Here is a 15628-nt window from a genome sequence, read left to right on the forward strand (position 1 = left end):
GATTAAAAAAATTTCAGTAACTTATTCGAATTGGTACACTCTACTAATATTATCTTTCACCTATAATTGTACTTATCATATGAGGAATGTCACATGACGTTTCTTTTTGTTTTTCTTTCTTTCTTTTGTTCTTATTAATAATTATAATATTTTTATACAAGGATCATAATCGATGTAACTTTATTTTCCATCAATCAAAATGCGTCCTTTATATTTTGAAATTGACGTACAGCTAAATCAACTGGCAGATCGAACTTATATCTTGTAAGTTTGTCGAGAGTATGAAATGCATCTTGAAATCCTAATAGAAAGAAAAAAGAAAAAAAAAAAAAAAAAAAAAAAGAAAGAAAAAAAAAGGGAAAATTATCATAATGTACAAAATAGATATACAGAATTAGATATACCTGTTTTCACTACATAACTCCATGACGTGTAATGACATTCTAAAAGATATTGACATTGTAAAATGAGCTTTAGCCAAACCACCAACTTATTTGCACTAGAATTAAAAATTAATGTATACAGTCAAATATGCATAATTAAGTCGATTTTATATATTTTTTTTTTTTTTTTTTTTAAAGAATTTGAGATAGAACAAATGTTACTTACTTTAAAGCTGCACATATAAATGCTTTAAAATGTGAATCACGGCTTCGTTTATAAGGGCTATGCGAAGCAATAATATTCCCTATGGTAATTAATAAACTCTAAAAGTAATAAATGAATTATATTTAAAATACAATTATGATTATTAAAGAATTCTTTTGTATTAGTTAATTAATTAATTGATTGAACAAAACAAAAAATTTACCTGTTTGGCAGATGTAGCCTTACCAACAAGATCTAAATTAAAGCTTTGCGATAATTTTTGCGCCGGACTGGAATTATAATAATGGCCATTTTTTATTTCGTAATATTTTAAAATAAGTTCCCAAGCATGCATAAAATTAGCAGAGGAAGGACTTCTTTGATGGAAACATCCCATAAATGGCACTACACTGTTAGAACGTAGATCAGACATTAAACCATGTTGTAACAAATCTCTAATGGAAGCTGCTAGATGCTTCCTTATGGCAGATGTTAGTTTTGCATTACAATGAGTTGATGCAGAATCCGAATCAGATGTGTATTCGTCCCCACCTACGTCATCATCCTCAAGCTGATGTTCGTTTTCTATTATAGTACTTAAAACGTGCTCAACTGCAATATCTAATCTAGTTCTTAAATCACGCCAATTATATATTGAATTTTTATTCAAATTTCTTCGTACCCGTTCGCTACCACATCCCAATTGTGATATTATAAACATATGTAAGAGTGTTACGACCTTTTTAACAGTATTCAATGTTTTAGTTTTACTTTCGTTATCTATTGCCCTTTTCCCAAATCTTTTAGTATGATTAAATGAGCCAGAACCATTTGTATGTACCGGACAAGCGCATGTGCATGCCAACGTTTCCGTACTCACTTCTCCTTGAAGATAATTTATAAAACGTTCTAAATCAGCAATTTGTGTTTTCAATTGTGACACCAATTGTTCCTTCATTTTCAAAGGGCTAACTATCTGTAATGCAAGGTATATTACGTTAAATTATGATCTGAAATGTAAATGAGAATTCTTCCCAAATATTTGGAGGAAAAAAGTAATAAAGAAATCACATAAATAAAAAAAGAAAAGGAAAAAATAAACTCACTTGACTTATTGCATAATCAACTTGCCACCTTAAATCATCTACTGGTAACTTACATAAATCGTCTACATTGAAATTTAATTTTTCCTTCAAGTGATCTAAAAAAAAAATATATATATATATATATATATATATATTATTATAAAATTGTAAAATAATTTAAATCATTCTATATATATTATAACTTACTGATTATTATACTTTGACGTTCTAAGACAACGCTTTGCGGTAAATCTGCATCACCCATTTCGTACGCATACTTTTCTAAATCTTCCAATTGTGATTTTAACTGACTAATTAATTCCCTTTGTTTAGTTCTCTGTAATGCCATTTTAGATTCCATATCTATGTCATTAATCATGCTTCCAATCTGCTGAATTAAGATATGTTTAGAAATTTTTTAAATTACATCTATACGCATTAAATATAATATAAGTAAAAAAAAAAAAAAATAATCATAATTACCTTTAAAAAAATTAAGCAAATACTAACTGTTTCGGTAATATACATAATATACATGTGCATTTTCTGTACAAATTTTTCAAGTGCATTTAAAGATGTGATTAAAATTAGTATATAGGAAAAAGAAAAAAATAGAAGGATAAAAAATGATAAAAGCAGTTCATTGTAGATTCATAAAAAAGATTTATTATATGTCTCATATGGTGTAACATAAAAAAGAGCAAATAAATAAAAAATAATGAAAAGTAAATAGATTAAATTAAAAAAAAAAAAAGAAAAAACGTAATATAAATAAAGAAATAAATAAAAAAGCGATATATATATATATATACATATATAATAGAAAACGTTATTAAAATTTGAAGAAAAATAATTTCAACTTGTAACTTACATTATCTTTACAAGACGTTGGAGAAATAGGTGTATTAGATCTGCTTTCAAATAATAAATTATTTGGTACATCAGGTATACCTCTAAAAGCAAACTCTTCCAATTCCTTGAGCAATGTCTCCTTTTCGTTAGTCGGTGCGTCTACAATTTGTCGTAGACGAAATTGTACCTTAAAGAAAATTATACATTTATAAGAAACATAATCGTATTATTATTTAGATTGAAAAAAAAAAAAAAGAAAAAAAAAAAAAGAAAAAGGAACACCAATTGTACCTACTTGTGCAAAATGTGTAGTCAATGCTATGAGAGACGAATTGAGCATCTCTTGTTCCTCTTCTAAAATCTTTAATCTTTCCATGTCGTTTGAAAGGCTAAAAGTATCAAATAAAAAAGGATATCATTTGTAAGATAGAAAAAAAAAAGGAGGACGTTATGAGATTTAAGGGTGAAAAAAGAAAAAAAAAAATAAAAAAAAAAAAAAAGAAAAAGAAGGGAAAAAGAAAATGTCTCGTTCAAATCATCTACTCACTTTCCTATACTATCAACGTATTTATATTCATCACCAAAGTCATTGTCCCCGTCATTAGCCCCAACGGGAGCCCATCTCTCACCCGATGGTCTATCACTTTCGTCAGAATTCTCAATATCATCATTTTCACAAGTCTTACGTTCAATGGTATTAATTACCTGATACGTTAACATCTCTTCTTGTTCCTGAAAAAAAAAAAAAAAAGAAAAGCAAAAAAAGATCATACGACACGTTATATCAAATCATATATATTATATCATTGAATTATTATCCTATAAATAATTTCTTTTATACATTTATCATTTTGTTACTTTACCATAATGCTTTCTTAATATCCTCCACATAACACATTCAATAGAAATAATGAACAATAATCTACTTTAAGACTATTGTACAAGATATTATCGTGTTTAATCCATGAATTAACTTCTGCGCACGTGTATAACCAGAGACGTCACTTGTATTGTGAGAAGACATCGAAGAGGATAATTTTTAAGCGCGTAGGCGGGCGGGAAAATAATATCTTTTCGTTCTTTCTTTCTTTCCTTCTTTCTTACTTTTCAATAAAATTCCAAACTTTATATAAAAATGTACGATATCGTATTTAAAATCATTACGAAAACGTTTTGATATTAAATATTATCGTAATAATTTACTAATTCATGGATATGTTATAATTTTAGGAATTAGGCTAAAATAAATCGATTTTATGTATCGTATATTTAGAACGCAGACATAAAGTATTGTACTATAGATTTGACGAGAGTAACCTAAAATCATTACTCAAATCTTCTTTACCATCATTTCGTGATCTACTTTACCGTCTGTCTCTTTTTATAATCATTTTTTAACATTCGTGTTTCACGAAAACAGTTTGGTAATACTTCAAAAAATAAATTGTAGGATCAACATTGAATAGGGACTTATGTTAAAATCTCTTTTTTCCAATTTTTTTTTTTTCTTTTTTTTTATGATCTATAATATTTTCCCGCGCTAATATTTTTAAATTATCAAACGCGGCAATTGTTACCATTTTCAAAAGTCAAAATCTTATAGAATTATATTTAAAGCTGTACTTATCAAAAGCAATTGTCTTTGAGTAAGATGATGATGATGATGATGATGATGATTTAAAAGAAAGATGATCAAAAAAAGATTTTCTCATTAATTCGTATATTTCTTTGTTTCGTTGTAAGAAAAAAAAAATAATAATAATAATACAAATAAAAGGAAAAAAAAAAAAAAGAAAAAGAGAAAAAAAACCAAAAAAAAAATCATAATCGATTAACATCGTTCTTAAAAATCATTCATTTATACTTGTTTGCATTCACGAAATCCAGATAATCTAAATATAATTTATATAATGTCTCGTTTGTTACCTGTACATTTATAGAACTTTTAAGTAATTGATTATTCTTTGATATATGCAATTAAAATCGCATATATATATGAACGTAATAAAAGAGAACTCGTAAATATTTTCCTTTTTTTTTTTTCTTTTTTATAACAAATTTTCAAGTATTTCTTATTTAATTATTAATCTCTTATTATTTCATATTGACAATAATTTTTAATTCATATACATTGAGAGAAAAAGAAAGAGAGAGAGAGAGAGAGAGAGAGAGAGAGAGAGAGAGAGAAAGAGAAAAAAAAAAGGAAGAAATGAATTACAATTATAAAAAGTTCTTTGATATTGTACATTATGTTTAGCATTCACCGGACGCTTTATACGAGGCAGATATTTTAACAGCAACTTCGGTATCTAATTTTAGAAATCGTCACATTAGTAAACCGCCTTCGAGAGAATATACAAGTACGACAATCGTCGTGATACAAATTGAGGGATCACTAACAAATAATATCTAAAAATGACTATGGCAAATCAGTAAGTGAAAAAATAATTCTTTTTTTTATTTTAAAACCTTTATCTCTTTTTCTCTTTCTCTATCTTATCAATTATAGCAATTAATAACGTCTAAAGCTTAATTAATGTTATTTTATCATGATATCATGTATTTACATTTTCATACAAATTATGTAAATTAATATATATATATATATATATATATATATATATATATATATATATATATATATATATATATATATATATATACATATGTATGTATGTATGTATACATATTATCAGTCTTGATAAAAAGTAAATCATATTATATTATACAAAATTGATAGTTTTATCTGTTTGTTTTAAATTCGAGAAGAAAAAAAATTTATAAACAAAATATTAAACACATAAATTAAGTAATATCATTATAAATTAAGACTATATAAATATAATATGTATATACATACACATTCACACACACACACGCACATATATATATATATACCATTTGATAACATTTTATATCAAATACCATATATATATATATATATTATATATATATATATATATAACATATTAAATATACAAAACAAAGATAAATTGCACATACAACTGAATCTATTTTTTGATTATTTAATATAATACATACATTGTATTTATTAATTCATCAATAAATTTATTATAGTGGCAGTATATTTATCAATTTTTATCGGCAAGCATATGATACTGTAACGATGGAACCATTTATAAGCCGTTTTAAAGAATTTTCATTAAAGGGAGATAGACAAGGGATGATTAGTGTTATAATCGAATTACCATGTGTATTGAATACAAAAATAACTAAGTCATATAAGGGTAAGAATGATCAGCAAGCGGCATTGCTTTATCAGAAATCACTTGATATAATGAAAGAAGGGAAAAATAAAATGGATGAGGAAAGTAAAGCATGTAATATTCTTACTGAAGCACTGTTTGCAGCCAGTGCATGTAGTTTAATATTTATGAATGCTCTTTTAGAGCGCGCAAAGCATTGGTATAAATTGGGAGCTTGGTTAAGGTGTCTTAAAGATTGCGAATGCATGTTAGCACTTCCTTTGAGCTTTTATGATAAGGATGCAGAAAATAAAAATATTTACTTAGTATATAAAAAGGAATGTTTTCATCTTAAACATGAGTGCTCTAGAAAGCTGGAAATAACTATTCGACGAAAAAAGAAAACACGTGGAAATAGCAGTGCTATGCATTGTTCTTCTGCCGAAATAACAACAGTAAAAAATGTCGTATCAACACCTACTGTGCATGGAAAGTTAAACAGCAGTTTGAAAAGTTGTTCCGATGCGGTAGCATTTCAATTTGACAATAACAGAGGCAGGCATCTTGTAGCAACCAGAGATATTTGCGCAGGAAGTATTCTAATCGTCGATCAGCCCTTTTCCTCCAGCATAGATAAAGAGGCACTTGATAGGAATTGCTTGCATTGTTACAGTTCCCTTAAATTGGAAGACAATGTTAGAATTCCTTGCCGTATGTGTCAAACAGTTAGTATTATGCATGATCTTGTGTGTGCACAAGAGTGATAAATAGTTTAATAATTAACTTTTTTTTTTTTACCCCTCTTTATATCATTATGAAGTTCAGCGCTGCATCCATATTCCGGAAATATACTTTCTTTTTAGGTTTCTTATTGCACAGAAACTTGTCGCAAAGAGTCATGGGAGATGTATCATAAATATGAATGCATGATATTAAATCTTTTCTTAGAAGAAGGATTTAATCAAGGAAAAAATAAATTATCCCATCTTTTGTTGGCTTATAGAACTACCTTGATTGCAGTTTTATATCCAAACGAGAAAAAACATAATGATACGGAAACAAAGCACAAACCATCCAGTCTTAATACAGAATTTTTTAAGCAACATCAGTCGAAAGAAAAACACACTGTTATATCAAATACAAATAAAATATATGATCCATTAGATTACACAACTGTTTTACAATTAGAAACACATTGTACGAATGTAGATCCTAATGTAAATGCTATTCGCAGTATAGAAGCAGTGTTTATAGCCAAGTGTTTATTTTTTTCCTTGGATGAAATTGGAATTGATTCATTGGATAATGAAAAATTCATTGCTTTAGCGACGGCTACGTTGCAACATTTGCAAGCTATTAATTGTAATGCTTATGAAATTATTGAAAACATATACAATGGAATAACGCACGTTTGGGAACCAAGAAATGTAGGATGTGCTATTTACACCACAGTCAGTCTTACAAATCATAGTTGTTATCCTAATATAGTTCGACATTCTTATCCATCTGGTAAGTGATATATATATATATAAATATATATATATATATATATATATATATATATATACATATTATATTATATTATATTCAATTTCATATTTAATTAAAATTAAATATATGCACTGTACTGACAAACAATTAAGAAATATATCCTTTTATAGGAAAAGTTGTTGTAAGAGCATTACGTTGCATTGCCAAAGGTAATGAGATACTTGATTGTTACGGTCCACAATTTCTTAATGAAGAAAAGTTGGCAAGGCGCGAGTATTTGAGGAAAAAATATAATTTTGTTTGCGAATGCGATGCTTGCAAATATAATTGGCAATTCCCATTGCAAGATACTCTTAATTATAAATGCAAAACATGTTTTAAAACTGGTTATTCATTTAACGAGATAAAAAACAGCATGCATAAAATTAAACATTGTTCGCAATGTAATGAAAAATTAGACTATGGGAAATTAAATAAGCAACTTCGCAGATCTATCGAAAGGAGAGTAAATGCAATTTCTAAAATGTATCAAGGTTGCTATAAAGAAGCATTAAATCAATTATTAGATCATATAGACTTAGTTGAAAGATTTTTGGAAGCACCTAACATAGAGTCTATCAAAACACAGCAATGCCTCATTCAATGTTATAATTTCTTTGGTTGCATTTCTATAAATTAATATAGAACTAATTCTTGTATGATTTTTCTTTTTTTTTTTCTTTCTGTTTTTTTTTTTTTTTTTTTTTTTTACATATCATATTCAATCTTAAAATCTAGATATTATCTACAAGACAATTGTGAAGTAAGTTTCTTAATATTTTCTCTATTTTATCTTTATCCGATTGTTCATATTATATGTCTCATAAATAATGATAAAATATGTAAAGAAATAAAAAGGTGTAATTTAAAGGAAGAAAGAAAAGAAAAGAAAAGAAAAGAAAAGAAAAAAAAAAAGAGAAAAAAAATATACAGTTAAAGATAAATAAATAAATGGAGAAATTATCATTCATTTACAATCATCTTAAAAAAGAAAAACTGTTCTAAAAGAAAAATTTCAAATTTTATACCATGTAGCCTCATGTATTTCCGGCGATTTAATATTCAATTGTTGTTGTGCAATCATTGTGTGGTAATACTGTACTAAATTATTAAAAAAAAAATGGAAAAAAGCATAACTTTCGTTTGTTAGTACATGCTTGACATCTCATAACATTGATAATATTAAATGCAATATTTCCATTTTATGGTATTTAAACAATCCCAGATATATATACAACAAAGTAGTGCATGATTTATCCTTATCATACATTAAAACTTAGTGTAATTGCCTGGGATGACAAAAATTATTACTTCATTGTTCTAAAAGTTTCGTTTGCATGAAGAATAAAAATTTTGTACAGTGTTTCAGCATATACATAATTGCATTCATTGACTTATCTATCCAAACACAATAATAATACCTATTTTAATCTATGATCTGATGCTATTGTGGTTTTTATTAATTAAATTATTACCACATGTGCGTTTCACGAATTTCGCTGATAATATGACCCGCTTGAGTCAATGCCTATAAAGAAAATAGAGAAGTTTAATATAATTAATTAAAATAAATTATCAAATTCGAGATCGTCATTATAGTGATACAACATTAGTATTAGACATATAATTAATGAATATACCTTTAACATGTCACTTGCTTCTTTTCGTCTAATAGCAATATGTTCACTTTCATTCAACAAGGCTTCAGCCTGATCGGATTTATATAAATGAGTTACAAGTTCACTTTGTAAATTATCCTTTACATAGTTGACTAGGAAATGCATTACTGCTTTGGGTACGCTGTCTTGTATAGACTTACGTACGATATAAAAGTATGATTTGATAAGTCGCTCTAAAAAATATAATACATTTTATAATATCGAATTAAATAAATAAATAAATAAATAAATAAATAAATATATATATATATATCAAAAGACTTTTTATAATTACCGATAACATCACAGTCTCGTTGCTCCCGTTCACTTAATTTACGTTGAATTTGCATTGGCACTTCAGGAAGTAAATTAACCGGCTTTTGTTGTGGCGATGATCTTTGTATTTCGAGCATTACATTTGGCTGAGGAGAAATATTTCCTGAATTTCTACTCGGAGATCCTTCAGCAGAAGTAATAGATTCTGTTCTTTCTTGCGGTAATATATTACTCAGTAACCAATGATTTTGTTGCGCATGCATCTTTTTATTCTGCTCAGAAAAAGATGTCAACTCATCTTGACTGTTGGTCAATTTTGCATTCTGTTATAGACATGGTGGATGATTAGTAAGGGGGTGGATTAAAACAAAAAAAAACAAAAAAAAAAAAAAAGAAAGAAAAAAAAGAAGAAAATGGAATGACAAAGAAAAAGATGCATAATTAAGTATATGTTTTGTTATTAAAATTTCATATTTCAAAATTAATTAATTAAACAATCAAACGTACGATTAGACGTATTATTAGAACAATATAAAACTAATTACATAAAATCATGATTTATTTAAATTTTACTTACAGTTTCTGTAGGTATCGCAACACCAGATGTAGAGTTGTTGTTAATAGAAGGTAATTTTCTATTATGTTTAATATTATCTATATCTGCATTTTTTAATAACGAAGACACAAATGCTGCATCCTTATGAAAATCTGGATGTTTAGTATTAATATATGCTAATTCTATAGCAACCAAATTTTCTACCTTTATAAAAATAAATTCAAAGAGAAATATATACAAATAATATTCTGGATAGAAGAAGAGGAAAAAAGAAAAAAAAAAGAAAAGAAAAAATTAAGAAGTGAAAATTATACCATCTGATTAGTAGTAGGGAGACGTCTTCTTAATAAATGTGTAACAACGTCAACAATTCTTTCATGTAATTTAGGGAATCGTAACATTTCTTGTTGTACCTCGGTACCACAATGTTGTACAATGCTTTGCATTTCTTCATGTACAAGTTCTACACATCGTAAAGAGGGTTCTTCCAGCCTTCTTATTTGTCTTTTAACTAATAATTCAAAGGACACCTCGGGTACAAAAAGTGCTGGTCTTGGGCCGGTTGCATTTCGTATGGCAGTTAAAATATCGAACTTAGTTAGACCAGCAAGTGGATGGATAGAGTCAAGGGTTTTGCCAAATGTTTCATGAAATATATAACATATCCGTGCACCGCCACATAACTCGGTAGTTTCAATATTTCTAGCAGTTCCCTCAATGGTAGAACAATAACTGCTTGCAAATTTCGTAATAATTTGCAATAAAGTTTGACTTTTATCTCCGACATCTTCACCATAAGAAGAGAGTAATGTTTGAAATTGTGATACCATAACGTTAACTCTTGTCTAATTTAAAAGCAACAAATTATATTAACAATTATTAGCAATTTTATATGAATAGCATTAATATATAGAATTTAAATGACATTAGTTACCTTCAATTCTGGCAAACAATCACGTATATGATGCATTAATAATCGATTCAACATTTTAGCTAAATAAGGTGTACCATTTCTATTTGCTAATGTTGGATATTTGCGTTGTAAAAATATAGCTTCGTCCTTTAATGCATCTTGAATACTTTTATTACTTATTATGTCCTGTTGCGAACGATTAACTACACCAATGATTCCTAATTTAACAGGAATTACCCTACCGCACAATATATCTATCGCGTCTGTTCCTATTATTATCAAAAGAAATGAAATAAAAGTTTTAATGATCCTTTAATATATAGAATAACATTTTATTAAAATAAATATACCTGCATCCATAAGATCTAATTTTGTAACAACAGCAAGAGTACGCCTACCATCCGGATCTACATCTTTACTAAGTTTTAAACTTTCACTTGTGGCCATATCTGTATTAGCAGTGACAACTGCTAAAATGATGGAATTAGGATTACATATGTATTCCAATACAAGTTGACGAATTTGATTTTCAATATCTTCAGGTTGATCTCCTACTGGCACTTTTGTAATACCAGGCAAATCTATAAGCGTCAAATTAACGACTGAAGTTGAAAAGATTTTAAGGTTGATTGGTTCAGGACAAATTCCTTTATTTGATCCAGCTGTACGATCTGTCTCTGCTTCAATTTCACTACGTATATCATCAAAATTTCTAAAGATCTTATTTTTTTTATGCAGGAATGTACCCCACTCTTCCAAATCCATTGTTCCATTTTCTGCACTACGATGTTCTTTATCTTCCTTCGGTGTATATATAAGTTGAAGTATCAATGGTCGACGAGTTACTATACCTGTTCCTCTAGGAAGGAACGAACGGCCTACTATATTTTCTATTACAGATGACTTGCCAGAACTCTAAAAACAAATTGAAAATAATATATTTGTATTGAATTAATTCAATAGAATCGACAAAGAGAAATTCTATGCTACGAATATTTTGATTAAAAGAAGGAAAAGGCAAAAAAGAAGAATAACAAAATTGAATAAAAAAATTCTGCGATATTTGTTAACAACAATTTTTACAATTCTTTTTCTTATTATTTAATCATTGTAAATAATAATTTTGCATTACAATGATGTCATCGTATCATCGTATATATAAATATTCGAATTTTTTTTCATGACAATGAGAACAAAGGAAGAAAGAATCAAAAGCAAATTTAATGTTACAATTTGGAGCAATTATCATGTGTTACATGCTTATATTTAAAATATTGACTAACCTGAGTTCCCAAGACAACTATTTGTGGAAGCTGAATAGCATCTGCACCAACAGTATTAAATACATCTTGTAATTTATTTATTACTGGTATTAAAGCTTCCATTGTGTTCAGCTATATAAACGTATATATCAAATCGATCGAATCAAATAAATATTCTCACTCAACCGGTTAAGGATTTAACGAACAGACTTTGACCATTAATACGTATTTTATCATTCGTTTAATAATTCGAATACTTTTAGATTTTTTTTTATCGAGATGTCAATTTGACAATTAATTAATTAGTTAAAAATATTTCTTACCAAATTAATTCATATATAATTGAAGTGATATCACATTCCTTAATAAATCTCGTTAGAAACGAATTCAACATTATACCACTCTTTCTTTGGATCACTCAGGGGAGCCACCCGTTACAAGTTTCCATTATTCGCAAACGCGTGCGCATTTTCTATTCTTGCATCTCTCTATGTATTACATATGTAACATAAAATATACATACATACATACGTACGTATTTAATTATTTATAAGCAAAAATTAAGTATACTTATGATACATATGTTTATGTGTATATATATATATATATATATATATATATATATATATATGTATAAGTGTGATAACATAGTATTAAAATATTTGTCAATATATTTCTATTAAAAAAAAAAAAAAATTATCTTCCTTTATAATCAAAGAAATAGATGAATTTTTATCAAAATGATCGTTATCGATTCAAAGTGGTACGTGTCAATTTCAACAAATTATCAAATTCTTTTCGTCCATCTTTATATTCTTACATTCGATCGACGAAATGTAATATAATAATTGGAATATCTTAGAAATAAATATCATATTAATTTCTATCAAATGTCTTTGTAAGTTATTTATACTAAAACGTAAGTGATTAAATATTTTACGCGTGTCGTTTTTAATGTCAAGAAAAACTATAAAAGCAATTTAACGATATATCCAAGAATCGAAGATTCTTTGATATCGAATGAAATAATCGATATATTGAACATTTAGCATCTTCATTCGTAAATTCTTATATATATATATATATACATATATGTATATATGACATTTAGTTTCATATACGAATAGAAAGGTATGTTTAAATTCTGCATAATAAAATTTGTCTCTTTTATAGGAAACTTCATTTAGTGCAAGTTGTAAAACATTCGTTATGTTGGTAAAACATAACAATGAAGTTGGCAATATCGAAACAAATATCGATAGTGGACAATGATTTTAAAAACATTAGTACGCGCGAAAGCTCTGTCGTGTGCATTTACCGATGGAAAATATTTATTTAATAATATAAAGATATTAGAAAAAATGGGACCTCTCGAAACGGCAAAAAAAATTGCTGCTTATAAAGCTATCGACGAATACGTCAAGGTAATTTATATATATTATTTTATTTTGTCGTAAAATGATATATCAAAAAAAATTTTTTAGAGGTTAATAAAACATAATGATATCTGCGTTGATTATAATTATTGAATTTAATTTGTAGGATAATACCGTAATTGGAATTGGTAGTGGATCTACTATTATTCATGCTGTACACAGACTTGGTAAGAATTATTAATAATATTTTTTCAGGTATTGTACTCAGTATATAATATTTCTTCATATATATATATATATATATATATATATATATATATATATATATACACATATTTTCAGTTCTTTCAATTTCATGAAATAATATTTTTTTTTTTAAATCATTATTATACTCTACAAATACTAATTGTTTTATAAAATGTTCTCCCTGATAAAATTATATTAAGATTATAATAAAATAATTATTATAAATTATGTGTGTACTGTATAAAACTTTTATCTTACTAACCCTAATCTTAACCTTTGATCTTTTTAACATACAATAAGATTTTTCCTTATGTATTCTTTGGATAATATAATCATATCTATATTATATATTTTTGACCATGATGTTTAATATCATATATACGATTTAGAGTTTATATTTTTAGTACAAGTGTAATTTTTTTTTTTTTTTTTATAGCCGAACGTGTAAAGGAAGAAAAACTTAACGTTGTTTGTATTCCTACATCGTATCAAGCTCGACAATTGATATTGAATAATCATTTAACATTAGGCGATTTAGAATCTTTTCCAAAGGTATAAATATTTTTATAACATTCGATATAGATTGTTCGTTCGACAATTTATAATTTATTATATAATATTTCATAGTTAGATTGTGCCATTGATGGTGCAGACGAAGTTGATGCTGAAATGAATATCATCAAAGGTGGTGGGGGATGTTTGCTTCAAGAAAAAATTGTCGCTTCATGTGCCAAAGAATTTATTATTATAGCTGATTATACGTAAATAATAATATTATTATTAATTATAATAGAATAAGACGTGACTATTTCTCTATTGATTATTTTATGTGATAATAATAAATTTTAGAAAACATTCGGAAAAACTTGGACAACAATATAAGCAAGGTATACCTATCGAAGTAGTTCCCATGGCATATGTTCCTATTCAACATAGAATTGAAGATAATTATGGTGGCGACGTAAAGATAAGAATGGCCGTTGCTAAAGCTGTAAATATTAATGTTATATCTTATATAATTTGTTTATCTATGTTAATATAAAAAATACTTTTTCCATGTGTATTATTCTTTTTTCTTCTTCTTCTTTTTTTTTTGTTTTTTTTTGTTTTTTTTTGCAGGGACCTGTAATAACCGACAATGGTAATTTTATTTTGGATTGGCATTTTCCACAAGATTTGAGCGATTGGAATAAAATCAATGAAGAAATTTTATTGATGCCTGGAGTAATAGAGACTGGTCTTTTTATTAAAATGGCAAATAAAGCATATTTTGGTATGGCAGATGGCAGTATCAAGGAACAACCATAAAAAAAATTATTGTATATATAGACAAATGTTAGTTTTCATATTACACGATATGATTTTATCAGAATTTAAAGAAATTCATGTCTTGCCTTTAAATATATAATTTTTTCTCTCATATTATACAGTCATTTTAATATATTATTAGGCATTTTTTTAAATATTGTTTTGTTTCGACTGATTTACATTACGATTGTTTTTTAACGAATTTGTGAATATTGTTTTTTTTTATATTATCGATATTTAAATGTAAATTTATTTTTTACATTGTACTTAAAAAGTTGTATTTAGAATATATTTATTGGTAGAAACCATGGGAAATATTTGTGTATATATAATTTTGTATTAATCGAACATTAATAGAAACCACCATGACATTTAAATGAATAAAAGATAATAAAATATGATTTGATACTTAACACTTGGATTACATTTTTTTTTTTTCTTTTTTTATTATTTTTAATTTTTTCCTTCTTACTTAATATATATATATATATATATATATATATATATATATGCTTTTATTAATTATAATGCAAATTATAATGAAAATCCTATAAATCTATAATAATAGTAATAAAATCATTTTAAAGAAAAGAAAAAAAAATTTCGCCCGAACAGGGACTCGAACCCTGGACCCTCAGATTAAAAGTCTGATGCTCTACCGACTGAGCTATTCAGGCACTTGCGATTCGAAGTGTTTTTACGAATGTTCATCAGTTACATGATTTAAATATTTATTTTTTTTTTTTAAATTGTTCATCACCTCATAGCATAT

General features: G+C 26.7%; 4 protein-coding genes and 1 non-coding gene across 7 annotated transcripts; 2 read left to right on the forward strand and 3 right to left on the reverse strand.

Annotated features, from left to right (window-relative positions):
* Positions 1–163: 163 nt before the first annotated feature.
* LOC124427638 (RUN domain-containing protein 1) lies at positions 164–3796 on the reverse strand. Of its 2 annotated transcripts, none has more exons than XM_046970814.1 (10): positions 3389–3796; positions 3073–3257; positions 2821–2914; positions 2545–2712; positions 1881–2064; positions 1695–1789; positions 812–1564; positions 610–707; positions 405–499; positions 164–301 (listed from the first exon to the last, which is right to left on the reverse strand). In XM_046970814.1, the coding sequence occupies exons 1-10, from the start codon at positions 3389–3391 to the stop codon at positions 195–197; spliced, it is 1782 nt and encodes a 593-aa protein (XP_046826770.1). In that variant the 5' UTR covers positions 3392–3796; the 3' UTR covers positions 164–194. The 2 variants fall into 2 exon arrangements, with proteins under 2 accessions (XP_046826770.1, XP_046826779.1); XM_046970823.1 differs by having other exon boundaries at positions 1881–2061; positions 3389–3795.
* Positions 3797–4686: 890 nt separating this feature from the next.
* Positions 4687–7972, forward strand: LOC124425297 (SET and MYND domain-containing protein 4-like). Its single transcript, XM_046965503.1, has 4 exons — positions 4687–4957; positions 5604–6456; positions 6595–7240; positions 7393–7972. The coding sequence occupies exons 1-4, from the start codon at positions 4941–4943 to the stop codon at positions 7899–7901; spliced, it is 2025 nt and encodes a 674-aa protein (XP_046821459.1). The 5' UTR covers positions 4687–4940; the 3' UTR covers positions 7902–7972.
* Positions 7973–8281: 309 nt separating this feature from the next.
* On the reverse strand, positions 8282–12399 carry LOC124425281 (dynamin-1-like protein). Of its 2 annotated transcripts, XM_046965495.1 has the most exons (9): positions 12250–12397; positions 11948–12058; positions 11015–11579; positions 10686–10933; positions 10066–10596; positions 9773–9955; positions 9215–9518; positions 8902–9113; positions 8282–8789 (listed from the first exon to the last, which is right to left on the reverse strand). In XM_046965495.1, exons 2-9 carry the CDS (start codon positions 12047–12049, stop codon positions 8733–8735), a joined length of 2202 nt encoding a protein of 733 aa, XP_046821451.1. In that variant the 5' UTR covers positions 12050–12058; positions 12250–12397; the 3' UTR covers positions 8282–8732. The 2 variants fall into 2 exon arrangements, with proteins under 2 accessions (XP_046821451.1, XP_046821458.1); XM_046965502.1 differs by having other exon boundaries at positions 9215–9467; positions 11948–12399.
* Positions 12400–13099: 700 nt separating this feature from the next.
* LOC124425313 (ribose-5-phosphate isomerase) lies at positions 13100–15269 on the forward strand. The gene is made up of 6 exons (XM_046965509.1): positions 13100–13350; positions 13469–13529; positions 13985–14100; positions 14176–14309; positions 14398–14539; positions 14668–15269. Exons 1-6 carry the CDS (start codon positions 13195–13197, stop codon positions 14854–14856), a joined length of 798 nt encoding a protein of 265 aa, XP_046821465.1. The 5' UTR covers positions 13100–13194; the 3' UTR covers positions 14857–15269.
* Positions 15270–15460: 191 nt separating this feature from the next.
* On the reverse strand, positions 15461–15533 carry Trnak-uuu. The gene has a single exon. It is a non-coding gene; the product is annotated as a tRNA-Lys (tRNA).
* Positions 15534–15628: the final 95 nt, after the last annotated feature.

The sequence above is a fragment of the Vespa crabro genome, chromosome 1 (assembly GCF_910589235.1).
Source record: "Vespa crabro chromosome 1, iyVesCrab1.2, whole genome shotgun sequence".
Taxonomy (NCBI): Eukaryota; Metazoa; Arthropoda; class Insecta; order Hymenoptera; family Vespidae; genus Vespa; species Vespa crabro.

Bases quoted from the DNA above. Each gene is read 5' to 3' on its own strand.
- LOC124427638 (XM_046970814.1), bottom strand. The intron at 2,915-3,072 runs GTGAGTAGATGA...TGATACTTTTAG, and splicing joins TACGTTGATAGTATAGGAAA to CCTTTCAAACGACATGGAAA. The intron at 500-609 runs GTAAGTAACATT...TTTTAATTCTAG, and splicing joins TTTATATGTGCAGCTTTAAA to TGCAAATAAGTTGGTGGTTT.
- LOC124425281 (XM_046965495.1), bottom strand. From the start codon at position 12,049: ATGGAAGCTTTAATACCAGTAATAAATAAATTACAAGATGTATTTAAT. The intron at 11,580-11,947 runs GTTAGTCAATAT...ATTTGTTTTTAG, and splicing joins TAGTTGTCTTGGGAACTCAG to AGTTCTGGCAAGTCATCTGT. The intron at 9,114-9,214 runs GTAATTATAAAA...TATATTTTTTAG, and splicing joins ACGAGACTGTGATGTTATCG to AGCGACTTATCAAATCATAC.
- LOC124425313 (XM_046965509.1), top strand. From the start codon at position 13,195: ATGATTTTAAAAACATTAGTACGCGCGAAAGCTCTGTCGTGTGCATTT. The intron at 14,101-14,175 runs GTATAAATATTT...AATATTTCATAG, and splicing joins ATTTAGAATCTTTTCCAAAG to TTAGATTGTGCCATTGATGG. The intron at 14,310-14,397 runs GTAAATAATAAT...AATAAATTTTAG, and splicing joins ATTATTATAGCTGATTATAC to AAAACATTCGGAAAAACTTG.
- LOC124425297 (XM_046965503.1), top strand. The intron at 6,457-6,594 runs GTTAGTATTATG...CTTTCTTTTTAG, and splicing joins CTTGCCGTATGTGTCAAACA to GTTTCTTATTGCACAGAAAC. The intron at 7,241-7,392 runs GTAAGTGATATA...ATCCTTTTATAG, and splicing joins TCGACATTCTTATCCATCTG to GAAAAGTTGTTGTAAGAGCA.